Genomic DNA, 23,739 nt, shown 5'->3' on the forward strand with positions numbered 1-23,739 from the left:
TCCATGCGCAAGGAACATTAAAATGAATTTGAAGTACTATCTCATTTCTAGGACTCTATCTGGCAAATAGTAGCACCAGTGTATTTAGGCATATGCGTAAGTATTTTTATTGAGGCTTTGCTTATAATAGGAAAAAGCCTGGAGTCCCTTGACTCTGTGTTCCCATCCAATCACCAGTATTTTGCTAAGTCCTGTCTCTAGTTTACTTCCATCCTCTTCTCTTTATTCTCATTGTCATTGCCTTAGCACAGGCCTTTATTATCTTGTGTAGATTGCCTAGAACTCAAAACTTTCAGTTACATTTTTTGTCTACTTGCAATGCATCTAAATTATGCATAGCTATTTCTGAATCACAGCTCTTATATTATTTTTTTAATATTTATTTATTTATTTGGCTGTGCCGGGTCTTAGTTGCAGCACGCGGGATCTTCATTGCAGCACGTGGGATCTTTAGTTGCAGCATGCGGGGTCTTTAGTTGAGGCATGTGAACTCTTAGTTGCGGCATGTGGAATCTAGTTCCCTGACCAGGGATCGAACCCGGGCCCCTTGCACTGGGAGCATGGAGTCTTAGCCACTGGACCACCAAGGAAGTCCCACTTATATTATTCTTACTTTAAACCTTTTGGTGGCTTCCCACTGCATTCAAAATGTGTTCCAAACTTCTTAGCCTGGTGTTCAGGGCATCTTGTGATCTGGCCTCAACCTGCCATTCCAACTCTATTTCTCATTGCTACTCATAATATTCTCTTTCACACCCAGCTAAATGGAAATGTAGATTGTTTTGCCACAACATGAGTTACTGTGACATGAATTAGAATATAACTTATTTATGAATAAGGGAAAGACATCAGTTTAATTTAGAATTCCTGTTGTTTCATTGTGATTTTTTTCCCCCTTTCCAGCATGTTAATGTATTGAGTCACCAAATAACAGCTGAAGGCAAAGTATTATAAGAGAGTGGAATACAGCAAATTGTGGAGGAGTACAGTGTTCTAAATAGTACCCATTCATCCCTCTTTTCTTTTTTTTTTTTCTTTTTTTTCGCATCTTGGTGTGACCAGACACTGTTTTGGAAGTGATTACTCTGCTGTTCTCCTGGATCTCTTTGAATTTTGCTTGTCTCCATAACTTGGTGTCTTTAAATTATAATATTTATACTTCCTTAAATTATACTAATTATACTTCCTTAAATTATACTAATTTTGTTAGGGTTGTTATTTTTCACACTTAACATCTATTGAACCATTATCTTCAAAATGGTGGCTCAAAACAGCCATTTGTTTACTCTCATTCTGTGATTTGCTCTGGGTTTGGTCAAATGGTTCTCCTGATCTCACCTCTAGTACTGATGTGGCTACAGTCATTTGACAGCTCCACTGATGCGGGATGGCCCCTTAGTTACATATCTGGTAGTTGACTGTAGCTGTCTGCTTTGGTTTTCTTTGTGACCTCTTATTTTCCAGTAGGCTAGATAAGGTCTTTCTTGTGATGGTAGAAGCTTTTCAAGAAGCAGAAGTTTCTAAGTCCAACCATCACTTCCATTCCTCTTTTCTAAATAGCTTTATTGAAGTACAGTTGATGTACAATAAACTGCACATGTTTGAAATGTACAATTAGATAAATTTTGAAACCATAACTACAGTCAAGATAGTGAACAGATCCATCACAGGTTTCCTTGTACCCTTTTGTAATTCCTCCGTCCTGCCATGATTCACCTCCCTCTAAAACCAATTATTGATTTGCTTTCTATCACTACAGATTACTAGAGTTTTAAATAAATGGAATCATACAATATGTGCTATGACATTTTTCTAATTTCTTTTACTCAGCATAATTATTTTGAGATTCACGCATGTTGTCATGGATCAGTAGTTCATGCTGAGTATCTTATTGGATATAACACAGTTGGTTTATCCATTTATCTGTTGATGGGCATTTGAGTTGTTTATAGTTTTGGGCTGTTTTAAATAAAAGTGCTATGAACATTCATATACAGATCTTTATATGCACATACATTTCCTTTTCTCTTGGGTAAATAGCCATGAATGGAACAGCTAGATCGTAAGGTAGGTCCCTTATGTTTAACTTTTTAAGGACACGCTAAACTTTTTACAAAGTAATTGTACCATTTTACATTCCTACCAGCAGGGTACAAGAGTTCTCATTCCTCTTTGCCAACTTAAGGTGTGCCTTTTTAATTTTAGCTATTCTAATGGCTGTGTGGTGGTATCCCGTTATAGTTTTAATTTACATTTCTCTAATAACTAATGATGTTGAACATCTTTTCATTTGTTTATTTGCCATGTGTGTTTTCTGTGGTAAAGTGTCTTTTCAAATCATTCACCCATTTTATTTATTGGGTTCTTTGCTTTCTTATTGTTGAGTTTCTAGAGTTCTTAGTGTATTTTGGATTCAAGTCCTTTATTACACATATGCTTTATGAAGAATTTCTCCTAGTATGTTACTTGTCTTTTCATTCTCTTAACACTATTTTTTGAATGCGTGAAGTACTTAATTTTGATGACGTCTGGTTCATTAGTTTTATTTTTTAATGGCTCTTAACCTTCTTCCTATGCTTTCCTCTAGAAGTCTTATGATTTAGGTTTTATATTTAGGTCTCTGATATATGTTCAGTTAATTTTTATATATGGTGCAGGATATGGATCTAAGTTAATTGTTTGCATATTGATATTCAGTTGTTCCAGCACCATTTGTTGAAAAGGTTATCCTTTCTATACTGCATTTCTTTTGCATCTGTGTCATAAATCTGTTGTCCACATGTATGTGGGGTTTTGTCTGTATTCTCTATTCAGTTCCATGATGTATTTGTCTGTGTTAGTACAGTATTATCTTTGATTACTCTAGCTTTGTAATAATTTTTGAAATCACAGTGTGTTACTTTTTCAACTTCTTTGTTTTCAAAGTTGTTTTCAGTGTTGTAGGACCTTTTGTTTCCGTATGAATTTTAGCATCAGGTTGTTGGTTTCTATGAAAATGCCTGCTGAGATTTTGACTGGCATTGCATTGGATATGTGGATCCATTTGGGGAGAGTTGTCATCTTAGCAGTATTGAATCTTCTGACCTATAAACAACATATATCTCTCCCTTTATTTAGATATTTTTAACTTTGTCAATGTTCTGTTATCAGCGTACAAGTATTTCACATCTTTTGCCAGGTTTATCCCAAAGTATTTTATATTTTTTGATGTTTTTTGAAAACAGTATTTTAATTTTCTGACTGTTCACTGATAGTATATAGAAATGCAGTTGATTTTTCTATTGATTTTGTATCTTGCAACCATGCTAAACTCACTTATTCTAGTACTGTTTTTGTAGATTCTGCCAGATTTTCTCTATAGACAGTGATGTCAAAAAACAGTTTTACTTTTTTCCTTTCCAATCTGGATCCTTTTATTTCTTTTTTTTGCCTGATTTTATTGGTTAGACCGTCCAGTACAATTTTGAATAGGAGGAAAGCATTTAGTCTTTTACTATTAAGAATCATGTTATAGGGGCTTTCCTGGTGGCGCAGTGGTTAAGAATCCACCTGCCAATGCAGGGAGCACTGGCCCAGGAAGATCCCACATGCTGCAGAGCAACTAAGCCCGTGCGCCACAACTACTGAGCCTGCGCTCTGGAGCCCACAAGCTACAGCGACTGAGCCCGCGTGCCACAACTACTGAAGCCCGCATGCCTAGAGCCTGTGCTCCTCAACAAGAGAAACCTGCACACCGCAACTAAGAGTAGCCCCCGCTCACCGCAACTAGAGGAAGCCCATGCACAGCAATAGAAACCCAGTGCAGCCAAAGATAAATAAATAAATAAATATTAAAAAAAAGAAGAAGAAGAATCATGTTATAGGTATTTTGTAAATCCCCTTTATCAAGTTGTGGAAGTTCACCCTCTCATTAATTTGCTGGAAATTTTTAATTAGGAATGTTATATTGGATTTTGTCTAATGTCTTTCCTGCATTTATTGAGACTATCATACTGTTTTTCTTTTTTAGTTTGTTAATATGGTAAATTACATTTATAGATTCTTGAATGTTAAACCAACCCTGCATTCCTGGATAAACCCCATTTACTTATGATGTATTAATGCATTGTTAGATTTAATTTGCTAAAACTGTTTATAAATTTTACATCTGTGTTCATAAGGGATATTGGCTTGTAGTTACTTTTCCTTATAGTGTCTTTGTCTTCTTTTAGTATGAGGGTAATGCTGGCCTCATAAAATGTGATCAAAAGTGTTCCCTCTTTGTTGGTTTTCTAGAAGAGTTTGTGTTGAATTGATATCTCTTTTGGTAGACTTCACCAGTGACAGCATCTGGGCCTAGAGTTTTGTTTTGTTTTGTGGAAAGGATTTTAATTGAAATTTCAATTTCTTTAGTAGATATAAGCCTGTGTAGGGTACCTCTTTCTTTTCAGTAAGTTTTGATAGTTTGTGTCTTTCAAGGAACCCGTCCATTTCATCCAAGCTGGAAATTTACTGTCATAAAGTTATTCACAGTACTCCCTTGTTATTCTTTTAATATCTGTAGAATATGTAGTGATGTCACCTCTCTCATTTCTGATAGTGGTTATTCTCTTTCTTTTTTTCCTGGACAGTATGACTAGATGTATATCGATTTTAATGATCTTTAAAAAAAACAAAACAAAACCAGATTTTAATTTCATTGATTTTATTTTTGTTTTCTACTTCACTGATTTCCATGCTGATCTGTATTATTTCCTCTTATTTTTTTAAAAAATTTGTTTACTTTGCGTTTCATTTGCTCATCTGTTTCTCGTTTAAAGTAGAACCAAAGGTCACTGATTTGGCATTTTTCTTTTTTCTAATACAGGTATTTGAAGCTATAAAATTTCCCTTAAGTACTGCTGTAATAACACCCCACAAATTTTAGTATCGTGTATTTTTCTAAATTTCTGTCTTGATTTCTTCTTTTATTCATGAATTATTTACAAGCATATTATTTAGTTTCAAAATATTTGAGAGTTCTCCAGAAATCTTCTGTCATCAATTTCTAGTTTAATTCTGTTGGGGTGAAGGAACATATATTATACATGTTTTATTTTTATATGTGGTAAGACCCCAACATACATTGCTATTATTCTTGTTTAAAAAGTCAATTTACCACAGCCATACCTGAGGACTACCTTCCTGAGCATTCTAATCAATGCCCTGTGCATTATGAGTTTCCTCAGTCTTGCTGGTGGGACAGGGACTGTTTTCAGGACTGTTGGAGCACCATGCACTGTTCCCTTTACTAAGGCTTTTGGTTTCTCTTCTGCCTTGGTAGTATCCTCACATGCATGTGCTTATTGGTGCTCTCTGATTCTTTCTCCATGCAGCTCTCTTGTCTCTGGTACTCTGTCATATAAATTTTGTTAGTGCCTTGTTCTTCCTGGACTCTCAACATCATCTTCTTAACTCAGGGAGTCTGCCAGGCTCTGTCTCCATTCCCCTTCTCAGTGCTGTGACCTGGAAACTCTCAAGAGAGTAAGCTGGAACAATCATAGAACTCACCTCAGTTGTTTTCCATCTGTCAGGGATCACTAGCCTTCATTGCTTGTCAGTGGTTTGAAAATCATTGTTTCATATATTTTGTTTGGTTTTTGGTTGTTTGTTTCAGATGGGAGCACAAGTTGACTTCAGCTTAATCCATCTTGGTTGGAAGCAGAAGTCTTTTTTTTTTTAAGTATTCTGGTATAAAACAAATGTGATAGAACTAGTAATAATATAATAATTTTTGATGACTATTTGTATCAAAAGATATTCTTCACCTATCTTTGAGAGAATGTGTTATTTATAACCGTTTTTGTTATTTTTCATTTAAATATATTCATAAGTATGAATGTACAAAGTCTGAAAGAGTATACAAAAGTGTTAGATCATTATCTTAGTGGTATGCTTTGGGGTGAGTAATTTTATATACTTGAACATGTATAACAAAAAAAAAAGCTAAAAACAGAAAACACCATTTATAAACCAGTGTAAAGAATTAAAAAATGCTAGTCTGTTATCAGCCTTATTTGAAACCTGATACGACAGTATGTTGGGATAGAAGATACATCTCTAAATCATCAAATCCTTATCTCTTAAGTTATTATAGAAATCTCTGTGATGCCATTATTCAAGTCATTGGAGCCAGGTGCATAAATCTGTCCTATTCTTTATGGTAAAAATGGTATATGCTGAGGAAGAAATGCACTTTGACTTGGAGTTCTAAAGTATCTGGTGAATTCATATACAAAAAAGTATTTGGGTTGGTAGAGGAAAGTATTGGGATGCTGCCTACAGGTTAAGCATTAGTTATATATAGCAGTTGATTTGTCTCATGACACAGTTAGATTTAAATTACTCCTGCTACAGAAATTTACTATTTGTAATATATATGTCATACATCAATCATAAAATAATTTAAAAATACATTTAATTTGGGGTGGCAAGTGAAAACTTCCCAAATGCCCAAACAAACCAGAATAGAAACAGGCAGTTAATAATAATAATAATAATAATAATAATAATAATAACCATATCAACTACCACCACCACCTGTAGAATTCAATCTCTTCTTTTTAAAATGTGGAATTAGGTGAGGTACTTTGCATGGTTTTTTAAAAGCTCTGTTACTAGATTTGCAATTGAAATAAATGATGTCAAACTTTAATATTCATACCTCTCTGACTGATAATTTGTTGCATTATTAATATCCTTTTACATTATTGTTTTTAGTTCTTTTTCTTCTAAGTAGCATTAGTAGAGACAAGTCTGTCTCTTCCATCCTCTATTTAAGTAGTGATTTTCTTTTATCCTCTCAATACCTTTATCCTTATGACCTTACGGCCCTAATTCATGGATATACAAAAGAAAGGGACATAAAGACTTGTCATATAAGTTGCCTACAGATTGTTGGGCCTCTGTAATTAAAGGCACATAATCCAGTAATATACCTTGGAGAAAGAAAAAAATATTGTTAAGATAGGGATGATAACAGGAAAGAGAACTTGGAAGTTCTTTATTTTGTCTTTTCATTAACTTAGAAAAGTTAGTTTTGGGGTGTGTGCGTGTATTTATGTATGTATACTCGAAGAAGGTATTGTTGCCCACAGATTAAGCAATAGTTATATACTTTCTTGCAGTATTTTGGGGATAGGAAGAGAAGGGCCATCATAACACTGCATAAAAACAGTTTTGGTATAGATACTACTTTTTAAGGATGATCATTTTTTTACCACCAAAACTTTTTAAGTTGTTCAAAGGCAGGACTGTTCATGAAATTATCACTGATGAATGTCATTGAGATCTGGAAATAAATAGCATTTAATATACATGCAAAGCCATAGAAACTTGGTAAAGATGATTGATACAGAATACCGAAATAGTAAATCAAGCCATTATTTGTAATTTGATCTAGTATAGTGTCTATATAAAATTTCTAAATGCTGGTGCAAAGTGATGCTGTATTTTTCCTGACATTATAGTCTTCTAAGCACTTGTTAAAATTGAGTATATTATTAGCATTTGATATTCTGAAATGTTGAACTTTTGACCTTGAGTGACTGATATTCAGACAGTGGTTGTATGTTATTCATCTAAGTACTAGACCGTATTATTTTACTTTTCTAGCCCCTGTAACAGTAGAGTTTACACATTTTAAACAGTCACTAATCTATATAGGAGTCATGATGTCTGTGAAACTTTCAATATAGTTTGATTTGAATCCATTTTCTTTTTGATCCCATAGTTTTCACATTAGAAGAATAAAAAATTGCACATGAGGAATTAGAATGATGATCTTTTCTGAAGGATTTTAACCTTTTTTCTTTTGTATCCCAATATGTTGAATTAGAGTTTTGGAATACATTAAAATACTAAAGTTTATAGCTTAGAAACAAAACACCTGGCTTTGCTGAAGAAATTGAGTATTTCCTCTGGCATTCCTTTATGTGAAAAACAGAAAACCAGTACTGGAAAGAAATTTGAAACTTTGAATAATTTTTTCAGTTTCTTTAGTTCTACTTTGGGTAAAAGCCCTCCTGCCTCTAAAGTGATAAGAATTCAGTATGAATATAAAGAAGTTTGGGTAAAACATTGCCACCTCACTCTGTTAATGCCTGAAAATGTTTGTTTAGAAAAAGCTAAATACTGTATTTTCTGTATTTATATAAATGTAAAATGGTTGTTTGAGCTTTACAAGTCAGATATGTGCCATGATCATATGATGGCACTGTTTTAATATAATTTATATATATTTTTTTAATTGAAAGATAGTTGATTTACAATGTGTTAATTTCTGCTGTACAGAAAAGTGATTGTTATACACATATATACGTTTTTTAATATTCTTTTCCATTATGGTTTATCACAGGATATTGACTATATTTCCCTGTGCTGTACAGTAGGACCTTGTTGTTCATCCATTCTATGCATAACATGTTTGCATCTGCTAATCCCAAACTCCCAACCCATCCCCCACACCCCCCCACCCCCCGGCAACCACAAGTATGTTCTCTATGTCTGTGAGTCTGTTTCTGTTTTGTAGATAAGTTCGTTTGTGTCATATTTTAGATTCCACATATAAGTGATATCATATGGTATTTGTCTTTCTCTTTCTGACTTACTTCACTTAATACAGTTTATATTTTTAAAACATTTTATTAACTTAGAAAAATTAGCTGATGTTCAAATTTTTTAAGTTGAAGGTTTGCTCTGTTTTTTCTTCTGTCTTGGTATATTTTGTAGTAAATCAGAGGCTAACTGATTGATTTTGAAATGTCTAAAATATGTTATTCTGAAGTTACACTATATAAACTTTGAGTAGAGTCAAGAATTTCATCATACTATTACTATTGTGGTGACATAATTGCTTTGAAAACTCAGAAAAATTACTTGCCGTGTTATTCCAGAGTTTAAAACGTTCTGTATATTTTGCAAAATAATCATCTATTATTCAATAATAAAGTTATTTTAGAATATTAATGTCTACAGCATGTTATGAACTATTGATTTCAATTACCTATGAAATATTTTGCAATCTGTAAATCCCTTTCATGAGTTACTTTAAACAAGATGGATTATATTGAAACAAAGTGATTTTTTATTTGCATAATTAAGCTATAGCTCTTCAAAAGAGGGTTCTTGAAGTGTTTTCAAAGTAAGAATATATAAAATTAAGATTACAGTCATAGCCTTACCCTTTAATTCATGGTAAATAAAATTTATCTTTCAGACGGCAAATGGCTACATCTTGTTTTTTCATATAACATCTACAAGAGGGGACAAGTACCTTTATGAACCAGTGTATCCCAAGTAAGTTTGTTGTCTTTCATTTTTTAAGTATTTGATTTGCATACTTTGTATTCACAAAACATTACAGTTTGGGGTTGTCTGAAGTGCTAAGCCAGCATTTCCAAAACACTGTTTTAAAGATTACCAGGTCTTTGAACTGCTGTCACTTGAATAAAGAATTCTATAATTAAATAAGTCTGAAAATCTTGGATGGATGTACTATCTCCCTTCTTGGACATTCAGAATTACTATGAAAATACTCCAGATCTAGCATCCTTTAGTCTTTATTGGGGATGTATGAGGTAAGATCATGAGGGGAAGAGGTGAAGTGTCAGTAAGCTATACGTACTTTTTCCTGTACATTTTAGTATATGCATAGAAAAAATATGTACCCCAAACAGTGGGTTACCTCTTGATTAGAATTTGAGGGAACTTGGACTTCCGATCTTTAATCTGTGGTGTTCTGTATGTTTTGCATTGTTTCTTTTCCTTTTTTGTTATTTGCCTTACTTTTGAAACAAGAGAACATTTTATTGAAAGACCTTTTGAAATAAAAGAACATGTAATTTTCAAGTATTTCACGTTTTTAAAAAATGATCAAGCCATTAAAACTGGATGAAAATATAAATGAATTATTTATCATATTTCTAGATGATAGAAGACAGAGGTTATTAGTTATTAAATTAATTAATTAAATTAATTAATTAAATTAATTAAAGGGAAAATAGATTACATTGTATGAAAGTTTAAATTTCTGAAAATTAACAGAAAAAAAAAAAGACCAACATTAGAAGGGCAGATAACAAACTGGGGGAAAATTTTGCAGTAAATAAGACCAAGGCTTACTATTTTTTATATGAAGGGGTCATATAAATTGCTAAGAAACACAAAGATTTCAAAAGATAAATAGGTAAAAGCAATCTCATAAGAGGAAACATCATCCATTTTAATTCTCAATTTAGACATACTCTGAAAAATTTCAAAAGATAAATAGGTGAAAGCAATCTCATGAGAGGAACTATCTCCATTTTAATTCTCCAATTTAGACACTCTCCTGTAAATAAAAAGCAATAAACAGAATCACCTGTACTTAACTTGATTATTTTTTATACTATTATAGGTGGGCAGAGGAGGGAAATAACATCTCTTGAAACAGTGAAAAATACAGTTTTCTTCCATTTGCCAACATGATTTACATATATTTAGAGTGTTTTGGAATAGTATTTTGAGACTCACTTTTTGTTTTCCAGAGGTTTTAAAAAGTTTCTTACCTTTTAATTCTGAGACTCCAGGGCACGCTGCTTATTAACTAAGTAGTGGTCCCAACAATGCATGAGCTATGCTGTGTTTGACTGTATATGTTAAGCTAAAGAACTAAGTAAAGAGCATTATTGTTTTGTTTTGTTTTTAAACTTGGATGTTCTTCCACTGTGTTGAAGAGTTTGAGTTTCAATATGTGGGCTCAATAAAATGTGTATTGTCTTAGAGCAGCATAAATAGAAATTAAGGGGGGATATAGGCTTTGGTGTCAGATAGACCTGGAATTGAATGTCAGTTCTGCTGCTTTTCAGCTGTATGTCTCCTATCAAGTTAATACCTCTAAAAACCTCAGTTTCCTCATCTGTAGAATGAGATAACAGTAGTAATTATTTTATAGGATTAAATGAGACCATGCATATTAAATGTTTAGATAAGTGCCTAGCTTGTGGAAAAATTAATAATGGACAGCTGCTATTATTATTAATATATTTTTCCCTCATCAAATTTTTACTTTATTTCTAATGATTTAAGTGATTATATATATAAAGTGATTTCATATATTACATAAATTGTATATATTATATATATTTTTTGTTTTTAACTTGATAATATACTTTTTTCAGAGTTTAACTTCTAGTAACTGCTACATAAAATCAAACAAAATCTCTTATATGGAAACAGTTTCACAGAGCAGATTAGAATCAGCCTATTATGCATTTGTTTGCTAGACTACTTTCTAGTTCGGTGTTTTAGCCTAGTAAGTTTCTTAGTTTTTCTGTAGAACCTGTTTATAAAATGGGAATAAAAATATTTTCTTCTTCAGTTGTTTGAAGGGTTATGTGAGTTTAGGTTTTTAAAACCTGATTTGAGGAGAGTTTTTTTTAAAATTTAGTTTTTATTAGGTGTAAGATAAGCTCAAGGATGTATTATACAATATGGAATATAGCCAATATTTTGTAATAACTGTAAATGGAAAGTAACCTTTAAAAATTGTATAAAAATTTTTAAAAATTAAAAAATTTAGTTTTGAGAGTGTATCATCATCATCTGTGCCATTGTAAACACTTATGCAATTCAAGACACTGTTCTAAGCACTTTTTCAAACTAACTTAATCCCTGTAGCAACCTGATGAGGTAGTTATGTACAGTAACTCTACAAACTGCAGCACAGAGACGGCTAAGTAACTCACCCATAGTCATACACTAGTAAGTGACACAGTCAGGATCTAAACATAAGTGTTGTAGCTTCAAAATCTGTGTATTTAAATTAACCACCAATACTACACTGCTTCAACCCTGTGTGTCCATCTAGCCATCTACTACTTTGGGTTTTATTTGGGGAGTTAGGGAACCAAAAATGGATAAATGATCTGGAGTGGTTTATAGTAGTCCTGAAGAATAGAGACAGCATAATTGAGGCCAGTGGTTAGTCATCCTCTTCTCAGTTTTAGAAACGCTATTGTCTCTTGCTTCTCTCCTCTAAATCTTATAAGTTCCTCCCATGAGTTTTTCTATAGTATCTCAACTTCCTTGTATTATGTGACAGCATCTTAACCTCAGACTGCCTCTTTTCCCATAGTGCTTCATCTTAGAACAGGTCAGATGCCCCCATAATCTTTCAGTTTCCACATAGTTTTGTTTCCAGCATCCTTCCTTTTGATGATGGGAGTCAGGCTTCAGCAATGGTTACAGTCTTATATTAAATGACTCTTTATGCCTCAAAGGTCATTTAGGTCATTTATTCTTTGATTAATGAATTTTCCATTTCTTTCATTCTTTGCATATTTATAAATTCCATTCTATATTAAAATATTCCTTCATATTGGTTACACAGGCCAGTGAATGGACTTACCCATTGAAGGTCGTCTTGATGGCTTTTTCTTTCATGTCTTGTAACTTACAGTGAAATTAATGAAGGAAACTCTGCCAGGGATAAATCAGAAATAATTTGTGTTAAGCTTTAGAATATGTTCATGTGTTTATGTTTAAATATGAGTTTGGTAGTTCTTGAAACTGCAAATCATTTAATTTCATAATGAAAGTAATTTCAACAAACATTTCATCATTACGTATACTACTTTTGAGAGCAGAGATTTTTTTCTCCTTATTCTTTCTATCTTTCCACCTTACTGAGACCAGCCTTATTGAGGTTAGTGTTCTTTTAAAAAGAAAAGTTACTGTACTAAAATTCAGTATATTTAATTATCAACTATTAAAGATGAAGATACTATCTTTTTCACTGAAAAACATCACTCCAAAACAACTATCAAAATTCAGACGTCCCACTCCCTCCCCAAGGCCAATATTTTTACCACCTGTTATGAATTCGTGCTAGGTGGGAAGCAAGAAGAGAATAATTAGTTGAGGTTAGCAATTTCTAACTTCAACACAACTTGTCTTTTCAAAAATCCTGCTTCTTGGGAACTATACTCAATATGTTGTAATAACCTATAAGAGAAAAAAATCTGAAAAAGAACATATATATGATATTATATATATACACATGTATATTATATATACAACTGAATCACTTTGCTGTACACCTGAAACTAGCATAACATTGTAAGTCAATTATACCTCAGTAAAATAAAGCTTCTTGCAGGAGAAACCTGCAAGGAAGGGGGATATAAACATTTACTCAATTACATCAAAGAGAATAAAAGAGGTTTGAATTACTTACAGATGTGAAAGATTCCCCTCAACATTTGTTTTTTTCTTTTTGCTAGTAAGTTTTGAGTGTTAGTTTTCTGGAGAATAAACTTTAACTGCTTTTTTCCCCTTAAGCTTCTATAGATTTAGAAAGTTATTTCTAACAATATATCTTGGTCTAAGTTCAGTTTTTGAACTTGACAAAGTATGTTAGTTATCCTAACATTTTTGATTCCCTTTGATCTTCTCAAAACGTTGCATGTGTAGTTTGATTTCAATATGTATGTATTCTGTTAACAGTACATGTGTAACCTTTAGCTGTTCAACTTTGCGTCTTTTATGTATCCATTAGCTTACATTATAATTGCATGAGCATTTACTAATAAGATTAATTAGCAACGTTATTCTATAAATTCTGGACAGTGAAAACCACTCCCCTGTTGGCCACACTTCTAAGACTGGCACCTGAATTCAAAAAATCACAGAATTGTTAAAAGATCTGCCTGATTCAAAGAGCCCTATGCATTGTTCTTATCAGACTCAAAGCTGTCTGATTTTGTGATAATGTAAATAAAAAGCTTTTTTTTTTTTTTTTTTTTTTTTTTAAGAAAAATGATATAAAAGGCCTGGTGATAAAGAGTACTACCTCTTTCAGAAAACTCTTCTGAAAAATTGTTGTCATCCATCCATCCATTTAAGTATTAAATTTTGTCAGGCTCCAGGACTGTTCTAGATACTGGGATGCAGCAGAGGAAAAAGAAAAAAGAAGAAAAACAACAACAACAAGAAACCCTACTCATACAGCCTGCATTCTTCTAATAGATGGTGATAAATAAGTAAAATACATTACAAATTAGGTGATACATTCTGTGGAGAAAAATAAAGCTGGGAAAGGGAATGGGAAGTGGGGAAACAACTTGAAATAGAGTGGTCAGGGTCTTTACTGAGAAGATGATGTTTAAAAGTTCTCAGTGAGATGAGGAAACAAAACATACGCCCATGGCCGGAGCATTCTGGATTGGTGAGATTTAGAAGGTAAGAAAGTTAATAAGAAGAAATTACTGTGAATAAATCCTAGGTCTTATCTAATAACTTACAGTGAAAAAGTCAGAAGGGAGAAATTTTTTATTAAGTATAAAAAGAAAAATTACATTCTGCCTTTTAAATAACCTAATCCTGGGAAAGCCTACAGTTTATTCTCTTTTTTTGTAAATGGCACCGTCATTTGAGCTTATTTATTCTTGCCACTTAATAACTCCAATAGCCAGGCTATATCAAGTCCAGTATATTCTACCTTATATTCCTCATGTCTTTCCCTTCTTCCTAATTCTGAGCAACACTACTTTAGTTTGGGTTTTGTCATTTTTCTCTTGGATTATTGTAATATCTTATTAATTCATCTTCTGTGGTTTTCCCCTAAGTGAATTTTTCTAACATAAAATTAACTTGCCATTTTTCTACAGTTTTTCCGTGGCTTTTCTTAGCTTTCAGGATTAATCGTGTTGCTTAGTTTTTTTGAGTTTTATTTTACAAGTCTGAAGAATGGAGTTAATATCCACTTCATGAAGATGTCATTAGGTTTAACTCAACACCCTAAATTACTCTATAGTACCTAAAATAATGCTTTACTGTTCCCTAGGATTTTGTTCTGTGTTCTCTTGTATTCTACATGCTCTTACTGGCTTTAGTTATCCAGTATATGTGGATGAGGTTCAGACGTTTCTGTAATATAGTACCACTTTCTTAAGCTTTTGGCCCACCTTTCTGGAACACATCTATTTAGATATCTCTAGGCAGCCTCAAACTCATCATGTCTAAACCTAACTCATTTCCTCTTTACCAAGCCAAACATGTTATTGCTTTTCTAAAATTTATTGCCATTACCATGATCTTTTTTTTTTTTTTTAATTAATTTATTTATTTTTGGCTGTGTTGGGTCTTCGTTTCTGTACGAGGGCTTTCTCTAGTTGCGGCAAGTGGGGGCCACTCTTCATCGCGGTGCATGGGCCTCTCACTGTCATGGCCTCTCGTTGCGGAGCACTGGCTCCAGACGCGCAGGCTCAGTAGTTGTGGCTCACGGGCCTAGTTGCTCCGCGGCATGTGGGATCTTCCCGGACCAGGGCTCGAACCCGTGTCTCCTGCATTGGCAGGCAGATTCTCAACCACTGCGCCACCAGGGAAGCCCTACCATGATCTTTTACACAGTGTGTGATGTTGAAAACATGTTGAATCTTTATTTCTTCATTTCTCTTCTTTGGTAATCAAGTTGTATTGATTGATTACAACTCTCTAGTGCCTCTAAAATTTGCTAGTATGTATTTTACTCTCACTTGTCATATTAGGGGTGTTCATGGCCTGTCCTTGCTATTGAAAAGCTTGTTTACTAACTCATTCTTGTCCTCTAGTCTCTTTCTCCTCCATACTGAAATACATTCTTTGCACTGATAACCAGATTTATTCTTCAAAACAGAGACTTGATGATGTGATTCTTGTCTCAGAAACTTTTTTTTAAAGTCTGGATTAACTTTGTTCTAAATAATTAACACCTGGATCTAAAGATACAAAAATGCTAGCATTATACATCAGTACTTCCTGGAATATTATTTCAGAAAGATCATATCAGTAAATTTTTTTATTTCTAATTTTTTTATTGTGGTAAAATACACATAATGTAACATTTATCATCGTAACTGTTTTAAAGTATAGTTATATAGTTGGCCCTTTAACAACACAGGTTTGAACTGTGCAGGTCCACTTATATGTGGATTTTTTTCAGTAAATATGTACTGCAGGATTCTTGGTTGGTTGAATCCAAGGACGCAGAGCCACATATATGGAGGGCCAACTGTAAAGTTACGCACAGATTTTCTAGTGCATGGGGGTCTGCATCCCTAACCCCCAGGTTGTTCAAGGTTTAACTGTACTTCATATAAGTGAAACCATACGATATTTATCTTTTGTGACTGACTTATTTCACTTAGCATAATGTCCTCAAGTTTCATTCATTTTGTAGCATATGTTAGACTTTCCTTCCTTTTAAAGGTTGAATAATATTCCACTGTATGTATATACCACATTCTATCGTGAATAATGCTGCTATAAACATGGGTATTCAAATGTCTCTTTGAGACCCTGATTTCAGTTCCTCTGGGTATATACCCCAAAGTACAATTGCTGTATCTTATGGTAATTCTATTTTTAATTTTTTGAGGAACTGCCATACTATTATCCTCAAGGGCTGTACCATTTGCTGTACTTAGTGCACAAGGACTCTAATTTCTCTACATTCTTGCCAACACTTATTGTTATATATGTATTTTTATAGTAACTTGTAGGTGTGAGGTGGTATCTCACTTTAGTTTTGATTTGCATTTCCCTACTGATTAGTGATGTTAGGTACTCTTCTAATGTGCTTATTGGCCGATTGTGTATCATTGGAGAAATGTCTGTTTTGAGTCCTCTGTCCCTTTTTGAATCAGATTGTTTTGGTGTTTTGTTGTTGAGTTTTAGGAGTTCTCTATATATTCAGGGTATTAATTCCTTATCTCATAAACTTCTGTTGCTCTCCAGTCCCCACAAAATAAAGCCCAAGAGATCTGGCTTGGCATTTAGAACCTACTTTTCCCCTATCTCCAGCACACTGAACCCACACTTCCTATGTATTTTAATTCTGTTCATTTGCTATTTGCTTTACTTGGTATGCCTTCACCACTATCTTTTTTATGTAAGAAAGCTATCTCACTTGGTTTTCAAGCTCAGATCAAGTATTTATAAAGCTTTGGACCTCAACTCTCCTATCTTCCCTTGTACCCAAGAAATAGCTGATCCCTCATGTATAATCCCATGGCACTTTAAAAAAATTTACACTGGTAGTCCATGAATATATTCTTACAAAAACAGACAAGTACTATGTTGAGGTATGTTCCTGCTGTGCCTGCTTTCTGGAGAGTTTTTATTATAAATGGATGTTGAATTTTATCAAAAGCTTTTTCTGCATCTATTGACATGATCTGTGGTTTTTATTCTTCAGTTTGTTGATGTGATGTATCACATTGATTGATTTGTGGATTGAAAAATCCTTGCATCTGTGGAATAAATCCCACTTGATCATGTTGTATGATCCTTTTAATGTATTGTTGGATTTGGTTTGCTAGTATTTTGTTGAGGATTTTTGCATCTGTGTTCATCAGTGATATTGGCCTGTAATTTTCCTTTTGTGTGATATCTTTGTCTGGTTTTGGTATCAGGGCGATGGTGGCCTCATAGAGTGAGTTTGGAAGTCTTCCTTCCTCTGCAATTTTTTGGAATAGTTTCAGAAGGATAGGTGTTAACTCTTCTCTAAATGTTTGGTAGAATTCACCTGTGAAGCCATCTGGTCCTGGAATTTCAATTTTTGGGAGTTTTTAAATTACTGATTCAGTTTCAGTACTGGTGATTGGTCTGTTCATATTTTCTGTTTCTTCTTGGTTCAGTCTTGGGTGATTACACCTTTCTAAGAATTTGGCCATTTTTTCTAGGTTGTCCATTTTATTGGCATATAGTTGTTTGTAGTAGTCTCTTATTATCCTTTGTATTTCTGTGGTGTTGGTTGTAACTTCTCCTTTTTCATTCCTCATTTTATTGATTTGAGACCTATATTACAAACCAACAGCTAATATCATCCTCAGCGGTGAAAAAGCTGAAAGCATTTCCTCTAAGACCAGGAACAAGACAAGGGTGCCCACAATTGCCACTTTTATTCAACATAGTATTGGAAGTCCTAGACACGTCAATCAGAGAAGAAAAAGAAATAAAAGGAATCCAAATTGGAAAAGAAGTAAAGCTGTCACTGTTGGCAGGTGATACGATACTATACGTAGAAAATCCTAAAGATGCCACGAGAAGACTACCAGAGCTCATCAGTGAGTTCGGTAAGGTTGCAGGACAGAAAAGTAATACACAGAAATCTGTTGCATTTCTATACACTGACAGTGAACTATCAGAGAAATTAAGGAAACGATCTGATTTACCATCACATCAAAATGAATAAAATACCTAGGAATAAACCTACCTAAGGAGACAAAAGACCTGTACTCAGAAAACTGAAAGATACTGATGAAAGAAATCAAAGATGACTCAGATGGAAAGATATACCATGTTCTTGGATTGGAATAATCAATATTGTTAAAATGACCATACTACCCAAGGCAATCTACAGATTCAGTGCAATCCCTGTCGGAATACCAATGGCATTTTTCACAAAAGCAGAACAAATAATTTTAAAATTTGTATGGAAATGCAGAAGACTCCAAATAGCTAAAACAATCTAGAGAAAGAAGAACAAAGCTGGAGGAATCACATTCCCTGTCTTCAGACTATACTACAAAGCTACAGTAATCAAAACAGTATGGTACTGGCACAAAAACAGACACATAGATCAATGGAACAGGATAGAGAGCCCAGAAATAAAGCCACACACTTATAGTCAATTAATCTGACAAAGGAGGCAAGAATATACAATGGAGAAAAGACATTCTTTTCAGTAAGTGGTGCTGGGTAAGCTGGACAGCTACATGTTAAAGAATAAAATTAGAACATTCTCCAACACCATATACAAAAATAAACTCAAAATGGATCAAAGACCTAAATGTAAGACTGTATACTATAAAACTCCTAGAGGAAAATGTAGGCAGGAACACTGACATAAATCACAGCAATATTTTTTTGGATCCGTCTCCTAAAGCAAAGGAAACAAAAGAAAAAATAAACAAATGGGACCTAATTAAACCTAAAAGCTTCTGCACAGCAAGGTGCAGGAATAAAGACGCAGACGTAGAGAATGAACTTGAGGACATGGGGAGGGGGGGAAGGGTAAGCTGGGACGAAGTGAGAGAGTGGCATGGACATATATACACTACCAAATGTAAAATAGATAGCCAGTGTGAAGCAGCCACATAGCACAGGGAGATCAGCTCAGTGCTTTGTGACCACCTAGACGGGTGGGATAGGGAGGGTGGGAGGGAGATGCAAGAGGGAGGAGATATGGGGATATATGTATATGTATATCTGATTCACTTTGTTATAAAGCAGAAACTAACACACCATTGTAAAGCAATTATACTCCAATAAAGATGTTAAAAAAAATAAAAGCTTTCTGCACAGCAAGGGAAACCATTGACAAAACAAAAGACAACCTACTGAATGGGAGAAAATATTTGCAAACAACATGACCAATAAGGGATTAATATTCAACATACATTAACAGCTCATATAACTCAACATCAGAAAAACAACCCAATTAAAAAATGGGCAGAAGATCCGAATAGACATTTTTCTCTAGAGGAAATTTAGATGGTCAACAGGCACATGTAAAGAGGCTCAACGTTGCTAATTATCAGGGAAATTCAAGTCAGAACCACAATGAGATATCACCTCACACCTGTCAGAATGGCCATCATAAAAAAGAACATGAATAACAAGTATTGCCAAGGATGTGGAGAAAAGGGAACTCTCGTACACTGTTGGTGTGACTGTAAATCAGTGCAGTCACTGTGGAAAACCATATTTTTAGTCAAAAGACTAAAAATAGAACTACCATATGACTTAGCAATTCTACTTCTGGGTATATGTCAAAAAAAACCTAAAAACACTAATTTGAAAAGATACATGCACCCCATTGTTCCTAGCAGCATTATTTGCAATTGTCAAGATATGGAAGCAACCTAAGTGTCTATCAACAGATGAATGGATAAAGAAGAAGTGGTGTATATATATATATGTATATATATATATATATATATATATATATATATATATACATATATATATATACACACATATATACATATACATACAATGGAATACTACTCAGCCATAAAAAGGAATGAAATTTTGCCATTTGCAGCACCATGGATGGACTTGGAGGGCATTATGCTAAGTGAAATAAGCCAGACAGAGAAAGACAAATACTGTGTATCACTTCTGTGTGGAATCTAAAAAATATAACAAACGAGTGAATACAACAAAAGAGAAGTAGACTCACAGATACAGAGAACAAGCTAGTGGTTACCATTGAGGGGAGAGGCAATACAGGGGTGAGAGAGTAGTAGATACAAACTACTGAGTGTAAGATAGGCTGCAAGGATGTATTGTACAACACAGGGGATGTATCCAATATTTTGTAACAACTGTAAATAGAGTGTAACCTTTAAAAATTGTATTAAAAAGCACACAAATAATGAGAGACATATAAAAAGTAAAAAGTGAAATTGTGAACCTTGTCTGCTTTTTCAGATTCCAGTCTCATTTCACTCTCCAGTTAGCTTTATATCTTCTGAGTAAATAAATACCTAAGAGTTGAGTTGCTGGGGCCTATCACATGTCTCGTGATTTTAGGTTGGATCATGGGCATTGTATTAGGTATCAAGTGTCTGATTTTCATTCTTTTGCTTTAAAGAATGTTGAAGTTTGTTTTGGATGGCAGTTAAGTTGGAGAGCTTCGTGATCCTTTTGAAGCTTGTTTATGTATTTTTAGGGTAGGTTCAACCTTTACTGTAGACTAGCTTAGCCCTTCTGAGCTCTCTGCTAATGTCCTGGGTCTTTAATGAGGTCTCTTTTATGTGGTCAGAACTGGAATGTCTCTCAGCCCTATATGAACGGTACAGCTTAAAACTCTGGTAGTTATTCTTTGGCTGACCTTGTGGGGTTTCACCATATAAATGCATAGCTTAGTATTCAGCAAGACTTAAGGGGAATCCCTATAGGTTTCTAGAGCTCTTTCTCTGTATCTCTCACCTCTCTTTTACTCTGTTCCACAAATAGCTGCTTCTGCTTCCCTGAACTTTAATCTTTTTCTCCTCAGCTTAACAAGACTGCCATAGTATGCTTGTGTCTTCCCACCGTACATGGTAGTCTAGAAAGTGACTTCTATCAGAAAACCTTGTTTGTCTCCCTTCACTCAGGATTGTAGTCCTGTGCTGCCTGTTATGCAGTGTCTGAATATGGTTGTTTTATATATTTTGCCCAGTTGTTTTTTTTTTTATTGTTTCTGGAGGGCTAATTTGGCACCAGTTTTCTGTTAGTATAATAATAACGTGACTGATGACCACCTATGTGTCCATCAGTCAGCTTGAACAATTTTCAGTCTTTTTTCACTGAGTATGTTTTATCACATTCAAGTTATCATCATTTTATTTCATGCCCAAATACTTTCATTATTGATAATTCTGGTAAACAATTAGGTTGACTGAAAATGATGAAATAGGAGGTATGGAGTTTGATGAAAGAAACCATCCTGAGCCTTTCCAGAACTATGGTGGGAGAACCAAAGCCTTTTGGTCCAGAATTCACCTAGGATTGCCAGAACTTCCTGGATCAAGCCTAATACATTCCAGAATCATTTTAAAATTTGATAACATGAGTTGTAAGAGAGTAGATCTTGAAAGTTCTTATCACAAGGGGAAAAAAATTGTGACTCTGAGGTGTTGGATGTTAACTAATCTTATTGTGGTAATCATTTTACAGTGTATACATATTGCAAATCATTTTTGTTGTGCACCTTAAACTCATACAGTGTTCTATGTCAATTACACCTCAAGAAACTGAAAAAAAAAAATGTGAAAATCTGGAATGAGACTTTTTTTCATCATCATCAAACACTTATTGTATGCTTTACTATCATTTGTAAGGCACTAGCTATTTTGTTGCTGTAAAGGTGTAAGATGCTAAAGAAGAGATACATATTTAAAATTAATGGCAATATGCAATGGCAAATGCCAAGTAAATGAACATCCCTAAAGGTGGTAATAGCATTTCAGGGGAAAGTGCTTGAGTTGTTAGGGAAAGGTTTGTAGATAAGGAGATTTGAGCTATACTTGGAAGGAAAGATAGGCCTTAGGGTAAGTTATGTTGCTAGGAAAAACACTGTATAGTTAGCTATACTTCTGAAATTCCTATCCCGTGTCCCTGTGTCATTGTGCGCTGCCCGCCCCCACCCCCAGCACCACCAAATCCATCAGGTTATCTGCTATGTTATTGTTTTCTTTAGCTGGCACTTAAAGTATTTGAGATTTCCTGCACTCTAGACTTTGTTGAAATCAATGCCTGTTGAATTTAATTGCATAGTGACAGTTTTCTGTATCATCTTGTTTAGCCCTCCAAAGCATACTTGACATATATATTAAAGGCAATTTTTTCTCTTTTAAGACTTCTTTGTAATTTTTATGATACATTTTTGAGTACTGTAGTTTGCTTTTTATTTTTATCAATTTAGTGGGAAACTACTCCCTCCTCAAGGCTATGGGAAGTTTGACTAGTAGTTGACCTACCCCTCATTTCATTTTTCATTGCCCTTTGGGGACCGTTCATTGACATGAATGCATTGCATTCATTAGAATGGAAAGCTAGGAAACTTTGCTTTTTTTAAAAATAAATTTATTTTTATTTTTGGTTGTGTTGGGTCTTCATTGCTGTGCGTGGCTTTCTCTAGTTACGGCGAGCGGGGGCTACTCTTTGTTGCAGTGCACGGGCTTCTCATTGTGGTGTCTTCTCATTGCGGAGCACGGGCTCTAGGCGCGCGGGCTTCAGTAGTTGTGGCATGTGGGCTCAGTAGTTGTGGCTCTCGGGCTGTAGAGCGCAGGCTCAGTAGTTGTGGCACACAGGCTTAGTTGCTCTGTGGCATACGGGATCTTCCCGGACCAGGGCTTGAACCCGTGCCCCCTGTATTGGCAGGTGGATTCTTAACCACTGGCACCACCAGGGAGGCCTGGAAACTGCTTTTAATTCATGAAAAATACATCAGTAAAACAGAACTCTTAAACAGGCTTAATTTCATTTTCCCTACTTTCTTATGACATTGGACTTAATATTACTACCTCTGATAAATATATAGCAGTTTAGAGATGTGGAGAAGAGAATGGCATTTGAAATTAGAGCCACATGGGTTTCAGTCTGGGTTCTACTTTTTATAGGCAATAACTTTGGAAAAGCTGCTTGTTCAGTTACTTTCTATGTTTTTGTGCATCTATAAAATGAGAACAATGAGTTAGTACGTTCTTAGTAAGTTGCAGTTGTTGTTGTCTAGGTTGCCTTTTGAATTATTAAACATAATCTGCTTCCACTGGATATTTAAGACAATTTGTGTGTGTTCAGGAAAGAAGGAAATTCAAGTTCACTAAATATATGGATTCTCTTATAATCCATTTATTTCTCTAAGGTCAGTAGTAATGTCCCCTCTTTCATTTCTGATTTTAGTGAGTTGAGTCTTCCTTTCTTTTTTCCTTAGGTTTTTCAGTTTTGTTGATGTTTTCAAAGAACTACGTTTGCTTTGCTTGATTTTCTCTATTGTTTTCCCATTCTCTATTTTTTGTTCATATCCGCTCCAGTCTTCATTATAGCCTTCCTTCTGCTAGTTTTGAGTTAAGTTTGCTCTTTTTCTAGATCCTTTTAAGGTGTAAAGTTAGGTTATGGATTTGAGATTTTTCTTCTTTTTTGGTGCAAGCATTTTAGCGGTAAATTTTCCTCTGATCACTGCATTCACTGCCCCCTATGGTGTTGTGT

General features: G+C 34.3%; 1 protein-coding gene across 4 annotated transcripts in view; it reads left to right on the plus strand.

Annotated features, from left to right (window-relative positions):
* Window positions 1–23,739, plus strand: part of RIC1 (RIC1 homolog, RAB6A GEF complex partner 1) — a 133,213-nt gene that overhangs the window by 51,967 nt on the left and 57,507 nt on the right. For all 4 annotated transcript variants that reach the window (XM_068552550.1, XM_068552548.1, XM_068552549.1 and 1 more), the window contains one exon: window positions 9,236–9,315. In XM_068552550.1, the coding sequence (XP_068408651.1) occupies window positions 9,236–9,315 (80 nt within the window). Of the gene's footprint in view, window positions 1–9,235; window positions 9,316–23,739 lie in introns of those variants that run through there.

The sequence above is a fragment of the Eschrichtius robustus genome, chromosome 10 (genome assembly GCF_028021215.1).
Source record: "Eschrichtius robustus isolate mEscRob2 chromosome 10, mEscRob2.pri, whole genome shotgun sequence".
Taxonomy (NCBI): domain Eukaryota; kingdom Metazoa; phylum Chordata; class Mammalia; order Artiodactyla; family Eschrichtiidae; genus Eschrichtius; species Eschrichtius robustus.